Source organism: Nothobranchius furzeri, chromosome 4 (genome assembly GCF_043380555.1).
Source record: "Nothobranchius furzeri strain GRZ-AD chromosome 4, NfurGRZ-RIMD1, whole genome shotgun sequence".
Taxonomy (NCBI): Eukaryota; Metazoa; Chordata; class Actinopteri; order Cyprinodontiformes; family Nothobranchiidae; genus Nothobranchius; species Nothobranchius furzeri.
Genome location: NC_091744.1, coordinates 11,480,165 through 11,497,721, shown reverse-complemented (window position 1 = coordinate 11,497,721; position 17,557 = coordinate 11,480,165). Strand labels below are relative to the sequence as shown.

Here is a 17,557-nt window from a genome sequence, read left to right as displayed (position 1 = left end):
GTCTAAGAACGTTCCACTGGAACCTCTGCAGCCCCTAGCGGCATTCTGGCTGGCCAATCACAGCTCTCTACCTGCTTTGTGGAGCAATCAGGACCCTCTATGTCTGGTGGGCGGGATGATGCAACGCAGCAGAACAAGATGGAAACAAGTAGTTTTACATCTATTTTGGACTGTTTGGACTTGGGCTTCATTAGAATCAGGAGCTGATAGATGTATTGAACTTATTTTTTCATAAAAAAATGAAAGTATTTTCACCTTCTTCAATTGTGGACGCCTCAATTACCGACATCCGTTGTGGTGAGTACATCACGTTCATTGTCCAGTAGCATGCAGAAAGACAACGGTAGAACTCGCCCCACGGCGAGAGCCGTCAAGTAAATATATTATTAAGTCTGGCTTTCCAGGCTGCAAACATACCATTAAGATAGGAGATTTTCAATCAAAGCAACTAAAAAAATTGCTGGTTCTATTTTCTTTGTTATTTGTCGTTTAAGTGAGAGTTTCTCATTATTTCACCTGGTGCCCACCAGACAGATCTTCATCCAACAAGCTCACCCTTTTTTATGTCAAGAATTAAAAAATAAATAAACAAAAAGTTGAGCCAGATTACTGGAAACGAAAACAATCCGTGACAAACATCCCAACCAGCCCTGCATGAAAGCAAGGCCAGAGGGAGCGGCTCAAATGCAAACTGTGCACTGGAATAAGGAGGAAGTTTTAAGCTGAGAAAGGCCCCTAGTGCAGCAAACTTCGTGAAGAAGCCAAAATACAAATAAATAAATAAAATAAATGAAAGAAAATGGTATATCCACCATGGTCATATACCAATTTCCTCCCCACATATGTTCACCAGCAACACAAATCAAGAGCTTAACGGACGAAGCAGGCCAAAGTCATACTGGTTTAGAGATCTACTGAAGGACAGCGGCCCTTCCACTGGAGGAGATAAAATCATCCCTCTTTCTTTTTGCTGAGCCAAGCTCAAAATTAACTGACTTCCTGCAACTGTGTGTGTGTGTGTGTGCGTGTGTGTGTGTGTGTGTGTGTGTGTGTGTGTGTGTGTGTGTGGGGGGGGGGATTAGTATTGTATTAAAACAAAACATCAGTTTGTGCATTCCTGCTCATGTCACTGCTGTAGCTTCTGCACCTCTTGTGCAGAACTAATTTGTAGTGTGAGTCATGGACTCGTCTGCAGGTCAGACATCCCGTGATGAATCATACAGCAAGTTTGTGTAATGCTGCTCGTCCCCAAAATGTTTTCTCACCGCATGAACCAACAAACATACAGATTCTGAAATGGGGGCGCTCCCTTGGTGTCACGCCTCACGCCTCACGCAAGACACCGATCAGCAGGCTGTAACAGCTTCTGGTGTACGGGACCGTGTAAAGACGATTTCAAACGTGGTTTCTGTCACTGCAAATTCATCACATTCTTAGAGTACTGTGCCAAAAATATTATTAATAAGTAGACTTTCAACAGGAAGACCCTCCTGTAATGACTGAAAGTGATCTAGCAGTAGTCAGGCTCTTAGACTCTGTTTCAAAATCATATTAATTTATTTTCTTTTAACGTCACGTTAGAAGGATTTACTCCAGCCACCTGTTGGATAATTTGTGCATTCTCTGAGACGTGACCTAGATCATTTCTATTTGCTATCTGTGCAATCTAAATAGGCCGGAATGGCTGTTTTTTTCCTTCTTATTCTTCTTCCCTCAATCAGCTTAGATAAAGCAACACACTCAATGGTTTTCACAGAAAATAAAGGTGTGGTAAACTCATTTAATCAATACATTTGCAGTGGTCTCTGCTAGGAATGAATGCCTTGCTGTATTCAGGGCAAACAAACCCATATTTGGACATCTTGCCTCGGACTAACAGTACTGCAACTCTACCACTGACTTTATTTGTTCTGCAACGTTGATCTCCTAAAATAACACACGCCTAAAGGAGTTCTGCCATGTGGGGACAGCAGTAGCTCAGAAGGTGGAGTGCGTTGTCCAGTAATCAGAAGGTTGCAGGTTCAATCCCAGCTCCTGCCAGAGAATGCTGCTGTTGTGTCCTTGGGCAAGACACTTAACCCACCTTGACTGCTGGTGGTGGTCGGAGGAACTGGTAGCACCGGTGCATGGCAGTCCTCGCCTCTGTAGGTAGCTGTGGCTACATTGTAGCTCATCACCACCAGCGTGTGAATGACTGATTGTGTTGTGATGCAACTTGGGGGGTTGTAGAACCCCAAGAAGGTGTTATATAAATACAGGCTCTTCACAGGCCAAGTTGTGCAGTTGCTAATGCTAACGTTAGCTTCTGCTAGCCGAGTCACACTCTGCTCTCTCCTGGGCCCTCATTTATTGACCGTACATACAAACAGATCTGTGCGTATTTCGTGCGTAGGAACGGTTTTGCACATTGGGTGATATTTACCAATTTGTACTGGCGCGTAGAGATGTTCCTGTAGCATCACGCAAGGTCCTCTAACTTGTGGCAAAGGTCACATTTACCCAGCTGGGTCAAACAGTACTTTTAAATCCACAGATTAACCCAAGGAGCCATGATGTCTGCTCAATATTATCCACTATCTGCTGCTGTTCCGTCCCAGGAGAAGGACACTTCAAGTTCACAATGATAATAATTAAATAATGATATTAATAAAACTCTTTGATTTTATGACTGCTTATTATAATCATCATAAATGATCACTTGGTTCAGGATAAAGGTATTTTAATTACGTGAAATGAATTATTATGCTTTGGGTATAATAATGATTAATTATGATTATGGTTGATGACAGTAAAAGATGTGTTCAGCATATCAGAATGTCAGTTGCACCTTATCCATCTAACACAGAGTTCATTCAGATAAACAATAATCCAACACATGTTTTTGACGCATGATCAAAGCTTTCTTGCTGAGAGAGTGGGAGTGTTCTGAGAGCTTTGTAAACTAACCATCACAGCTTCAGTTCAGTTCTTGAACCAACATCACTGAGGAAGGGAACGGCCGTCCCTAACCTCTCCTGCTGTTCTGTCATGCCGACAAGAATAGCTAAGAATAAACGAAACGGTAACCAGCTGATGAAAAAAACCCTCCTTACAGAGTTATTGATTTCTGAGTTAAGACGAGAAACTTCTGAACAGTTAAGCAAACGCTCGACACTGTGTACTCGGCGACATCTCTGGACCAGAGGATCGGACACTCGCGTCTTCCTTGCCAGACCGAGTGTCATCTTGGATGGACACCATCTTCCTGATCTCCGGATCCACAAAGAGGGTCTCCTGTTGGGTGAGGTAGCACACAGAATGCGTTTGATGCTGTTTTCTCTAAGTAAAAACTCAGGTAGCTGCAAAACATCATTTCCATCCAGAACGCTTTCATCTCTCTGAAAGAAACCTTCTGAGAAATTCCTTCACGCATCCAAACTCGTATTTCCACTTTAGTTTCCATCCAGCCACAGTTTTGTCCTTTTAAAACAAGTTTAATATCAAAGCTGTTAAAAATTGTCATTAAATTGTCATCCATGAGTTGTCGTTATAATTGTCGTTCAAGTCTCTAAAATTGTTAGTAATAAAATTTCTTCATTTTTAAACTTGCCTCATTATTGAAACGAAACACGGACAGGGGTAATTGTTTCTGGTTATTGAAAAGCAAAGATTCCTAGCTTCTGACTTGAAATAAACTTTTGCTATTAAATTTAATTATCTAAATTAAACATTCATCTTTGGACTAAAATAGACCAAGTGAATTGGGGTATGAGCTTCTATTGATTATATAAGTATCTCAGATATTTATACATGATATAAGCTCATATGCTGATGTGCTCGGTCATTCTCAGAATCTCCAGCTGAAGAGCAACAGTGTTGATTCTAGTATGTAGATTAATCACTACATTCCTAAGTATGAGAACAGCTCTGACCATGCGCACGAAGAGCATCTAGTGGTAGGACAGGGAAACTGTTCCTCATCCACAATTTATTTTACAGAATAATTCATTATGTCAGTGGAAAAACAGCTTTTTTGCATAATTGGTGCTAAATCCAACAGAAGATGCCTGTGACTGACGGGAATCTGAGATTATATCATGGCTAATGTGTGTTATTGGAGGGTTTGACAGAGCGTACACTCTGGAGGGAACATGTTTTCCACGAATGCACTGATCTTGAAGGAAATCCTTCTGCTATGCTGTGATTTGGGACCCTTTGTGGCGCAACAGATAAGTCGCACAAATCCGATTACAGTTCATATTTTATTTACAACAATGAGAACCCTCCAGAGCCTCCTCTTCTCCCTGATCATACACACCACATTGCCTAAGTAACCAAACTGAATGGCAGCTCAGAAGAGGCTGCACTCTGAGAAATTTCCAAAACAACTAACGTTTCCTAAACAACCCGTTACCCCCACAACTTATCAGATTCATTCTTTTATTTATTTCTGACAGGAACCTCTCTCTTGTCCCAACTGTGTTTTTAACCTCTTCTCTTCGGCAGTAGTGTCTTGATCTCGCTGCCAAAGTTTTTCTTCAATTTCAGGGAAAGAAACAGGGAATTCCCTCCTTGCTTCAACACACCTGATTTCAATTAGTAGGTGATTAACAGGCTTTTGTAGAGCTTGATGAGCTGCTGCACAGGTGACTGAACCACTGAATCTAGTGTGTTGGAGCAGAGAAACCACTTAAACGTGCCGGATACTGGCCCTCGAAGCCCAGAATTGAATAGCCCTGTCCTAGAGTTTTAGCATCTATCTTCTTTCAAAAGCCAATGCAGAAAACAGGTGAGGGAAGTAAAACATGATTTGTCAGTAAAGTACATCTTTTACCCTCCCACTGTCCTAATGGGTGTGACCCCACGAGGAAAGTTGACCATTGAGCAGGGTTGATGGTTTATCCCTTGGGGCCATGTGGCAGGGGTGAGGAGTGAGCACCACCTCACTCCTGCCACATGGACCTCAAGGGATAAACCATCAACCCTGCTCAATGGTCAACTTTCCTCGCGGGGTCACCCATAAAGACAGTGGGAGGGTTAAAGCACCAGGAACTGCTAGCTAGAAGTGACTAGACAAGAAATGAGTTTTCTATGGTTTAAAATAATAACAATTAGTGCCAAAACCCATGGATGAAATCAGGAACCAGAATTTTATGCATTTTCTTCCTAGACTCTGTAGCTTCATGAATGTCCTGTTTTTGATCTAAAGTCTATGATCTGCTCGAGCAGAGACATAAACTCTCTGACACAGGCCTAATCTACATGAGATAGTGGCCAAGGTCTTTCATGCACTCTGCTCATCTGAACTGCTTCACCTCTGTTACAGCTCAAGACGAAGAACTCTCTTGATAAACACATAATCAAACAACTTTGTTATTACCAATAATAATGTGAGCCCAATGTTCAATCAATCTGTGGAATGACAATGTTATTACTTGATATTATAATCCTGTGATCAGTAGGATTTTACAAGTTATTATAATCCTGGTGCACTAGACACTGATGACACGTAATGCTAAAGTCACACTACACATTTCCTTTTGTCTGATCCAATCAGAACCTTTGTTTCTGACGCGAGGCGTGTTTTTCTGTGGTGTCTGTATAAACCCTCGTTTGCATGTCAAATTCTGATTCGCCAGTTAACCAAAATATGACAGTTATAAAAACTATTCCACGGCACCTTTTCTTTAGTTCAAAGTGTTCTAGAGAAGTCTCGGACAGGCCATCCGGACTTCCTCTTCAGCCAAAAGAACCTCGACAAGCTGGATAAAATCTGTTGCGAGTTACATCTGACCGCAACGGTTCCTTCAGAATAAAAGCTGAACCTCACGACCCCTTCAGGGTCTCGCTGACGCCAATGATAACCTGTCGTGGCCTGGAAGCATTCCAAGACTAGTTTGGTCGGCACCGCTGCTTTTCTACCGGCTTCGGTTCCAAGGAGGGTCCAAGAGGACCTCGACATTCTGGATCTAATCGGAGGCGTCTCCTGGGGTACGTAGACTGACAGATGGTGTTTCATGTGTGTTATCAATCTCCAACTAAAGTTTAGAGCGAAACATTCACTCCCACTCAGAACTAAATGCTTCTCCGGATCTGCTGGTTCTGATAGCAACATTACACACACACACACACACACACACACACACACACACACACACACACACACACACACACACACACACACACACACACACACACACACACACACACACACACACACACACACACACACACACACACACGCACACATGCACACACCATCATCTCACATCTCACTCCACCTTAGTTCCATCAGTACACAGAGTGTTTAAGTTAGTCTTGTTTAAACTGTGTAGAAATAAATTTCTTAACTATTATAAACCTGACTCTCTCTCTTTCCTTGGAGTTAATACGAAGTGTCAAGTAACCCCTGCAATAAAAAGTTCTGATCTTCTGGTTAAAATATTCAAAGATCCATCAGATTGATATTTCATATTTCTATGGAATCTCACATTTTATGGTTCATAAGTAAGATGTAAACTACCCACCCTTTACAACTCAAACATTTTCCACTCTCAGACTGAAAAAAAGCATAATCACAGTGGTACAGACAGTAAATTCACAGCCATCTCAGAACAACAAGGCCTTGTTGATTTAAGAAAACATTTGCAGTTATCAGAAATCCTGGCAGCTCGGCGTGTACCACAGTGCACTTCAGGAATAAAACACACTCTGCCTAAGAGCAAGATGAATCATACAGGCTGTCCAACAGAGGAATGGAGCAACAGGGGAGTAAAATTGTAAAATTGTTCCGTGTGGCTCAACATCAACAGCAATACCTGCACTCTGGTGTGTATGCATACAGAGGGGGTGGGGGAGCATTCTTTTCAAATGGCAGTTGATTGGTATACAGTTGATTGGTGAGGATGCTATTATGTCCAGTGACCAACAGGAAATGAAAAACAAAAAAAGAACAACACAAGGCAGAAGCAAAGTAAGGCAGAAGAATGAGAAACACACATTTTTGAGATAATTGTGTCTGTGAATAACACAGAAGACAAGCCAGATCGAACAAAGACACATTTGCTTTAACAGCGTGACGTTCCACGTCATTTTTCTGACTCTAAAACAGAAAAAACACAAATGTTTTACATCTAGAAAATCTTGTGATATTTCAAAAACAAACTACGCCCAACATTTTCAGTCTTAAACATGGTAAATTCAAGCACTGATACCCTACAAGGTTCCATAACAGATTCCTACTAACCTTTGACCTCTAACCCCTAATCTCCTTGTTTAAAGAAGAAATTAAGTGTTATTTTTCTCAGAGGGCACCATCTACGGTTCTGTTCATCACTTTTATGGACAGAATTTCTAGACGCAGCCGTGGTGTGGAGTGTGTCGAGTTTGGTGGCAGGAGAATCTCGTCTCTGCTTTTTGCGGATGATGTGGTCCTCCTAGCTTCATCCAGCTCTGACCTTCAGCTCTTGCTGGGTAGGTTCGCGGCCGAATGTGAAGCGGCTGGGATGAGGATCAGCACCTCCAAATCTGAGACCATGGTTCTCGACCGGAAAAGGGTGGCTTGCCACCTCCGGGTCGGGGGAGAGGTCCTACCTCAAGTGGAGGAGTTTAAGTATCTCGGGGTCTTGTTCACGAGTGAGGTTAGGAGGGATCGGGAGATTGACAGGCGGATTGGTTCGGCGTCTGCAGTGATGCGGACGCTGAGCCGATCTGTCGTGGTGAAGAGGGAGCTGAGCCAGAAAGCCAGGCTCTCGATTTACCGGTCGATCTACGTCCCAATCCTCACCTACGGTCATGAGCTTTGTGTAATGACCGAAAGAACGAGATCGCGGATACAAGCGGCCGAAATGAGTTTCCTCCGTAGGGTGGCCGGGCTCAGCCTTAGAGATAGGGTGAGGAGCTCGGACATTCGGGAGGGACTCGGAGTAGAACCGCTGCTCCTCCGGATCGAAAGGAGCCAGTTGAGGTGGTTTGGGCATCTGGTCAGGATGCCTCCTGGACGCCTCCCCGGGGAGGTGTTTCGGGCATGTCCTGCCGGCAGAAGGCCCCCGGGTCGACCCAGGACACGTTGGAGAGGTTACATCTCCAATCTGGTCCAGGAACGCCTTGGGGTCCTGCCGGAGGAGCTGGTGGACAAGGCCGGGGAGAGGACGGCCTGGAGCTCCCTAATTGGGATGCTGCCCCCGCGACCCGGACCCGGATAAGCGGAGGAAGACGAAGACGAAGACGAAGACGAAGGGTTGCATCTCCAGCCCCTCTGGCTACTTCAATAGTAGCTACTTCAATATATATATATATATACACACACACACACACACACACACACACACACACACACATATATATATATATATATATATATATATATATATATACATATATATATATATATATATATATATACATATATATATATGTATATATATATATACATATATATATATATATATATATATATATATATATATATATATATATATATATATATATATATATATATACACATATAAATACATATATATATATATATATATATATATATATATATATATATATATATATATATATATATATATATATATATATATATATATATATATATAACATGCATAAACCCTGAAAGGGGAAAATCTCCAGATTGCTGCTGTAGGATGGTATGATTCATCATCACTCAAAATCATTATTTGTGAATAAGCCACCTGTCACAGGAAATATTTGTGCTTCAGGAGAATAAAACATTTTCAGTCCACCAGGAGGACGGCCGATTGCTCGGCTTAGTCTGAAATGTTCTCCTAATGGTCCTCCCTTACCACAAATAAAAATGACTTTAACATTATCTCTGCTGCATGGGATGGGGATCTGGAGACACAAGCCACTTCATGTTAGACTCATGGACTTTTAGAGAGACTGGATGTCTGGTTCGCAGCTTGTCTCATCCACAGGTTGAGGTGTTTTCAGGTGAGATGCTCGACCTCCAAGTTATTCCTGATGGCCAGGTCAAACTCTTGAACAGGAGCTGGCATTAATCAATGAGTGTTAATGAAGGCGAAACTGCTAAATGAGCTAAATAAAAGCACCAACTGAAATGTAACCTCATCTGAATATATATTACTGGAGAATGAAGTTAAAGTCATGTAGTCTAATTACGTTTGATGTCAAAAACTGGTCATGTAGTACTTTTTGTTTGCTTTGTTTTCTCATTAGGTCACTCTCTCCTCCAAAATGCCTTTTCTAAGCAAACGGAGTCCCTTTGTTTGAATTCCAGACTTGTCTTTAACATATCGCGTAACTCACGCCCGCTGGCTGTGAAGAGTTCTGTTGAAATGTTTAGCCTGATCAATTATCTAACTTTGGCCTTTAATTATTACAAGTGTCTGGTTAATGCACTTAAATAAAGGTTAAGAAACAATAAATGCAAAATACAAAGGTAAAAGAGCAGATTAGACTAGCCCAAACTGTTGATTAGGGCCCAAAAATTCTTCCCGGAATTCTTTTTTATTTTGAATGTTTCTACAGAAAAGCCTGTCTGATTTTTCCAGCTCCCTTTAGAGTGAAACAAAAAATAAAAAGTGCATCAGACTTCCATATTCCCACAACATCCCTGAAAAAAACATCACTGGCAGCTACTGCAACATCCATGCTGTTAGAACGTCTGCAGGTCGGTTCCTTTCCCCAAGTCAGTGTCAAATCTGAGTTGATCTGTCAGCTGTTGATCTTTAGAGTCTGAGGTCTAAATTTTTTATGTAAAAAAGAGGACTAAAGGAAGAAGCATGACAAAAGCAGGAGTTTACCTCAGACTCAAGGTCAGTTGTTCATCTTTGGCTCTCAGCAGATCCCCGACAGAAAACGTGGCACTGCCCAGGAAGCTGCTCTGTTGGGACAGCACAGAACAGACAAAAACTAGGTGAGTATTTCTATTTTCTAAAGGCAAACTAGAATTCAAACAATTACAAGAGATGACTGGATGACTTTAGGTGGGAAACAAACAATTTACGAGCAAAAAGCCCTTTAAAATTTGAATTTGAAAAGGTCAGAAAGCATAATCCTAGAGTCAAAAGACACTTGGACGTACAGTTTACCCTCCTTGTTTGCATTTTTCTGTCTAATGTGATCCCATCATTCCTATCTTGGTGCGCTGACGACATGTGTTTGCTGCAGGCATGATATGAACAAGGAGTGTCAGAGCACGAGAACTGGGTCATGGAGGGAGAAGTACGGGACAGGCCCATCAATAACCCAGTGAGATGATCTACATTCAGCGAAAACACACACACACACACACACACACACACACACACACACACACACACACACACACACACCCTCATGGGGACCACCACACACACGCGCGCTCTGCACCTGCACACAAAAGCTATTAACATCCAAACCCGCGCTACAAGAGGGAAGGGTTACGATAGGACGAGGAAGCAGGTCTGCAGCACAATGCAGACAATTACCTCCAGTTACAAAGGTGTGTCCAGATAATTCAGCGTGCAAAGTAAAAGACTGTTTTTTGAGGATTTCCAGGATGCTCACACATTTTAAACAGCTACAATATGGCGTGTGTTGGCCACAAACACAGTGTTTTGTTGTGTTTTTCCATTTTAGTGTGTCTGATGGTTTATTGATCACTAAGCCGACTAAATGAAACAACACAAAGTCTCTTCTTGTTTTTGTTTTATTGTACACCGCTGTCGGAGGCTCCACGTTGCCTCTGAAGATGAGAAAAGAATTGTTTGTTTTCGAATAAATGTAAATGAGTTTCAGGTATTGGAAGCAAACAAACAAAGCTTGTGCTTCTCCTCTTTTAGAGCGGGCGGTGCAAACAAAAACAACCATTCAGAACAAGATGAATGTTGTTTTATAATAAATACTGGCCAGATCTGACATCTGTGAGGTTATCGGTGGTTAACAGTTTCATAGTGGTCACTAGTGAATAAGTGTTTTCTAAGCTATATTCTTATGGATGTGTGTGTGTGTGTGTGTGTGTGTGTGTGTGTGTGTGTGTGTGTGTGTGTGTGTGTGTGTGTGTGTGTGTGTGTGCGTGTGTGTGTGTTGGTTTACGTGCATACACGCTGCAACATTAGACTCCATGAACCACCACCCATCTGCAGTGTATAATAATACAACAGTTTAACAATAACAATATAATATTTTTTTAAGATGCAAAAGGGATGTTTGATATTGGCTTTTTTCCAGTATCCGACACACCAGTGTAGTCAAACTCTTCATTTTCAATAACAATATAAACCAATACCAATATACATTTGGGTCTTCTCTCATAAAAAAGAAAAATTCAATAATTTTAGGTAACTAATATGACATCTTTTGTCATTCATCACAGCTACTTCAGTTTAATCTCTAAACTTTACTTCAGATCTGTCATATTATGACATTTAGAGTGCGAGGAGAAGTAGCTGGAGAGGTTGATGTATAATACGAGCATAGCTTTTTAAAAGTTGTGTTATCATAAAGGAAAAAAGTTGTGTCATTAAAGCAACACTGATAATTTCCAATGTAATATTTTAACAGGGAGCCCAAGACTCCTCCCCTTCCGCTCGGTTCATGGGTCCCCGGAAGAATGAAAACATGAACGTCAACGGGGCTAAAAGAGTCATTTTCTAATCTGCTTTACCTAACGCCCTGAATCGCATGTATGTTGTACTTCAATTTAAATGAAATGTAATGATGTGTGTTTCACCTGTCATGTACTTTGAGATTTATCAGTTCGTGAAAATTCGTAATTCCTGTGACTACAATTCAGATGTTGACACGTCGCATATGTGACATCCCCACAGACTCTCCTCTGCCTCTGTAGCGTAGCAGCTACTTACCAAATGGCGAGATTTTTGAAGGTTATTTCCTCCTGAAAGAGATTTGAAGTTTGGTAAACTTACAGACATTTTTTGTCCGCTTTTCTCCGTGTCTGGTTTGATGATGTCACTTTGGTGATGCGCATTTGTAGTCTTGCACATCTTGTCACACAAAGCCACCCTTCGAAAATAAGTACATTCTTGGCTTTAAAATTCACGGACATCATATATGAAATCTATGGCACATGAAAAATGAGAATAGAAAATAGTGTTTTAAGCTCCAATGACCCATGGTCCGGAAGATGGGCATGACTTAGGCTTTCTATGCCAATATCAATCAATAATAATGGTACACAGATAATATCAGACATCCCTAATCTATAAATCGTACGTTTTCTAGTCATTTAGACCTCTCGAAACACATTCACATCCAATGTCTTACCCAAGGGCGTTTTGTCAGGTGGTGGGATCGACCCACCAACCTCCTGATTGGCAGATGCGGCTGTTTTTATTGAGCCGCTGCTGCATGATTAGCAACTTGTGCTAACGTGTCTAATAAAGTAGTTGTTGAGTTTGTTAATGTCAAAAGAAAAATATCCAAAATGAGGTTTTCATTCTTGAAACAATCTTAGTTTCTTCAAAGCGAAGTCACATCTGACTATAAAAGACCAGAAATGACTCTTGAAATGTGTTCAGCAGCAAAGACGAAAAGGGCTTTTCCAACTATCTCGTTTGAGCTGACAGTCAGCCACAAAACTAATTAATCATTCAGCAAAGACCCAACCCATTTCATTCCACCATTTAAAAATTAAAATGTCATAAAGAAAAACAGCAGGCAAGATTTATCACTTTAGTTGACCGTTTCCCATAAATGAATCAATTAAACAACTAATTATGTGTCGGTAGTTGCAACAAACCCCTTTTGACCATTTCCCTCCTCTTGCATGATTAAAATTGTTCTCCGACTATCGGTTTTATTAGTTCAGCCTTACTACTGTCACAGCCCATCCTGGCATTGATGTGATATGAAAACAAACTCTACTTAACTGCACTCACTAAGGCAAGAAGGTTTAAAAACAGCAATTTCGCAAACATTTCTACAAAAATAGAGCACTTTTAGAAGATTATCTGTGAATATCTGCATTGGCAAATAAAGGTAATGGATTATCAATGAGTTAAAGACCTTTTATGAATGTTCGTGTTTCAGAAACCAAGGGAGATTCCAAGGTGCTTTCTTTACTCAAACAGAAAAATTCAACAAAATAATGTTTTTGTTAGAGAAATCCAGTTTACAAATCTCTTCCTTGATCCTCTTTAGAAAGGGTCATGGAGGTTGTGGTTGTACAAGTCCCCATGCAAGATGTTTTGATCACATTCCTGAAGGAGTTGAATGTTGTTAACACATTTAGGGATTCGATTCAAAGCTGAAAATCTCAGAAATCTCAGTTTTATTTATTTCTCTCAAAGATGATTTATTTTTTGGTTTTTTGGTAATTGGCTTGTTGTTGTGTAGCACCTCTTAGGGTTTTACAACCCACAAGGGAAATATTTGAGTTAATTTTTTTTTCATTGGGCCAGACAGAAAGTCAAACACAAAATTAGTGTAAAAAAAAATCCAGGAACTTTCAAAATAAAAGTCATGCGGATTTGTAGTCGGTAAATGGCCTGTGCTTACATAGCGCCTTTTAGGGCTGTACAACCCCCCAAGGCGCTGTACAACCCCACCACACACTGATGGTGATGAGCTATAGTCTCAGCTGCCCTGAGGCACACCAACAGAGGCGAGGCTGCCAAACACTGAAGCCACCAGCCCCACGGCCACCACCAGCAGTCAACACGGGTTAAGTGTCTTCCCCAAGGACAAATCACCATGACAGACTGAGTGAGACTCTAACCCACAACCCTCCAATTAAGAGATGGACACTCAACTCCTTTGTCACCGTCGTCTTACTCACCTCTTGGTGAAGAGGACTTTTTTGGTTTAAGCGAGGAGTAAAAGAATCAACAAAAAAACGCATAAGGATCACAAATGTAAAGGCGTGTCTCATCTATACCCAACATAACCAAACATTTATATAATTTAGATTAAAGCATGAAAAAAAATTGTAAAAACACATTTTAACCTGATTTAACTGAGTCCTTTAAGACTTATTTTCAGTTTAATGTTGTTTTATTTTGGTTTCCCATCCAAAATGAAGGCAGAAGTAAACACCTGCTGCACATAAATGTCACATGTCAACTCTGTTCGTGGATCAACTCAAATAATAGTGACTCAAAATTTCTGTATGATCCCACAATGAAAGTTTTTTCACTGAACCATGAGAAATGATTGAAATAAAAAGCTGTTAATGAAATTTTTACCCAGCTACAGTTTTAAAGCAACTCATTTCATCTGAATAGCTGCTGGTTGGCTTAGTTTTTAACACAAATATTTCTCTGGTACGTTCAATTCAATTCAATTCAATTTTATTTATATAGCGCCAAATCACGACAAGAGTCGTCTCAAGGCACTTCACATAATAAACATTCCAATTCAGGTCAGTTCATTAAGCCAATCAGAAATAATGTTTCCTATATAAGGAACCCAGCAAATTGCATCAAGTCACTGTCTAGTGTCAGTGACTATACAGCAATCCTCATACTAAGCAAGCATGCAGCGACAGTGGAGAGAAAAAACTCCCTTTTAACAGGAAGAAACCTCCAGAGAATCCTGGCTCAGTATAAGCAGCCATCCTCCACGACTCACTGGGGATCGAGAAGACAGAGCAGACACACACACACACACACACACACACACACACACACACACACACACACACACACACACACACACACACACACACACACACACACAGACAAAGACAAAGTAATGTGTCTATAGTTATATTGTGATTTCTTAGTAAATATTCTGTTTGGTGAGAGATAAACTTTATTGTATTTATCCTAGTGGATCTATAATTAAATGGATAAACTAGTAGTAGCACATCCAACGTCAAGGAAAGCAAAAAGTTATTATCAGGAGAGGGAGAATGTTTAAGTGGTTAGCAGCAGTGTGCTAGACGATGGCCCCCTCCATGAGGCCACCACAGCTCAGCAGAACATCGTTGTAGCTTCTTCTGGGGAGAAAAACACTTTGAGAGAAAATAAAGTTAACAGCTGAAATAGCAGAAAATAATACAGTTAAAGAGCAAATTGTAGAAGAAATAAGTAGAGTGTGAAAAGTGGCCACACTGTATCCTCCAGCAGTCTAAGCCTATAGCAGCATAACTACAGAGATAACTCTGGATAATCTATCCTATTTAGACGGAGGCATGTTGGAGGCAGGGCAAGGGAGAGCCGTCTTTACCGACTGTACACTCCACCTTCCTCTACTCCCCCACTTGTCCAGATTTAGGCTAACATCAGATTTTAACCATAAGCCCTATCAAATAAAAATGTTTAAAGTCTAGACTTAAAAGTAGACAAGGTGTCTGCCTCATGGACTAAAGCTGGGAGCTGGTTCCACAGGAGAGAAGCCTGATAACTAAAAGATCTGCCTCTCATCCTAATTTTAGATATTCTGGGAACCACTAGTAAACCTGCAGTCTGAGAGTGAAGTGCTCGGTTAGGAACGTATGGAATAATCAGATCACTGGTGTACGATGGAGCTTGATTATTAAGAGCTTTATATGTGAGAAGAAGGTTCTTAAAATCTATTCTGAATTTAACAGGTAGCCAATGTAGGGAAGCCAAGACAGGAGAGATATGATCTCTCTTTTTAATTCTCATCAGAACTCTAGCTGCAGCATTTTGGACAAGCTGAAGACTTTTAACTACATTCTGTGGACTTCCTGAGAGTAATGAATTACAGTAATCCAGTCTTGAAGTAATAAATGCATGAACTAGTTTTTCAGCATCACTCCTGGAAAGGATGCTTCTAATCTTAGCAATATTCCGAAGGTGGAAAAACGAAATCCTACAAACCTGTTTAACCTGGGATTTGAATGACATGTCCTGGTCAAAGATAACACCAAGGTTCCTTACTTTGTTCTCGGAGATTAATGTAATGCCATTCAGGTCAGGTGATTGACTAAGCAATTTACTTTTCTGGATTTCTGGTCCAAAGATGAGAACTTCCGTCTTGTCTTGATTTAAAAGCAAAAATTTTAGAGTCATCAAATTTTTTATGTCCCCAAGACAAGCCTGTAATCTACCCAACCAATTAGGTTCATCAGGATTAATGGATAAATATAACTGAGTATCGTCAGCATAACAGTGGAAGTTTATCCCATGCTGTCTAATGATTTTACCAATTGGGAGCATATATATAGTAAAAATAATTGGTCCAAGCACTGAACCCTGTCGTACTCCACAAGTAACCCTGGAGTATGAAGACGATTTGTCATGTACATTTACAAAATGAAATCTGTCAGACAGATAGGATTTAAACCAGCCTAGCGCTGTTCCTTTGATCCCTACAACATGTTCAAGTCTTTCTAAAAGAGCACTGTGATCAACTGTGTCAAATACAGCACTGAGATCTAACAAGACTAGAACAGACACAAGATTCTTATCTGAGACCATGAGAATATCATTTGTAACTCTCACTAACACAGTTTCAGTGCTGTGATACTCTAAAACCAGACTGAAATTCCTCAAACAGATCATTAGTGTTTAAATGCTTACATTCTTGGATGGCCACTATTTTCTCCAGGACTTTGGATAAAAATGGAAGGTTAGATATTGGTCTATAATTCATTGGGTCATCTGGATCCAGAGAAGGCTTCTTAAGTGAAGGTTTGATTACAGCAAACCTAAAATCCTGTGGTACATATCCATTTACTAAGGATAGATTGATTGTATCTAGAATGGGGGCAGTAACCAAAGGAAATGCTTCTTTAAATAATTTGGTTGGGATTGGATCCAAAATGGAAGTTGAAGGTTTAGATGAAGCTAATATTTTTGATAACTCTTAACGCTCAACTGGATCAAAACAGTTCAAGTACAGATGAGGTTCTACAGTCACCTCTGATGCTGCCTCACTTACTGAGGAAGAAGAAATCGCATTAGGGAGGATGCTAAAGATTTTGTTTCTAATAGAATTAATTTTACTTGTAAAAAATCCCATGAAGTCATCGCTGCTGAGGGCTAATGGAATAGATGGCTCAGAGCTATGATTCTGTGTAAGTTTAGCAACTGTACCGAAAAGAAATTTAGCATTATGCTTATTCTCCTAATTAATGCTGAGAAATAAGCAGTCGTAGTTTGTCGAAGCTTATTTTTATAAAGCACAAGACTATTTTTCCAGGATAGGTAGGCCTCCTCATGGTGCGTAGAGCGCCATGTTCTCTCCAATTTCCTAGAGTTTTGTTTTAAGGCTCGTAAATGAGAATTAAACCAGGGAAACAACTTCCTGTCCCTAATTACCTTCTTTTTTAAAGGGGCAACATCATCTAATGCCACACGTAAAGAGGAATTAACATGATGAACTAGGCATCAATTTGTGAGGGGCTAGAACTGAAAATATTGCCCTCTGCTACATGCCTCTGAGATAATGAGGACAGTAAAGATGGAACAGTTGATTTAAAAGATGCAACTGCATTGTCAGATAGAGACAGACTATAGTGAAATTTACTTTCATGTCTCGAGAACTCAGTTATAAAAAACTCAAAGGTTATCAAAAAGTGGTCCGAGAGGACTGGATTATGTGGAAAGATCGTTATTTCCTCACACTCAATGCCATAAGTCAGCACAAGGTCCAATGTATGATGGCAGGAGTGGGTGGA

General features: G+C 40.6%; 1 protein-coding gene across 6 annotated transcripts in view; it reads right to left on the bottom strand.

The window, feature by feature from the left end:
- Positions 1–17,557, bottom strand: part of inpp4b (inositol polyphosphate-4-phosphatase type II B) — a 290,844-nt gene that overhangs the window by 167,948 nt on the left and 105,339 nt on the right. For all 6 annotated transcript variants that reach the window (XM_015965572.3, XM_015965579.3, XM_015965584.3 and 3 more), the window contains one exon: positions 9,771–9,850. In XM_015965572.3, coding sequence (XP_015821058.1) covers positions 9,771–9,850 — 80 coding nt within the window. The remainder of the gene's footprint in view (positions 1–9,770; positions 9,851–17,557) is intronic.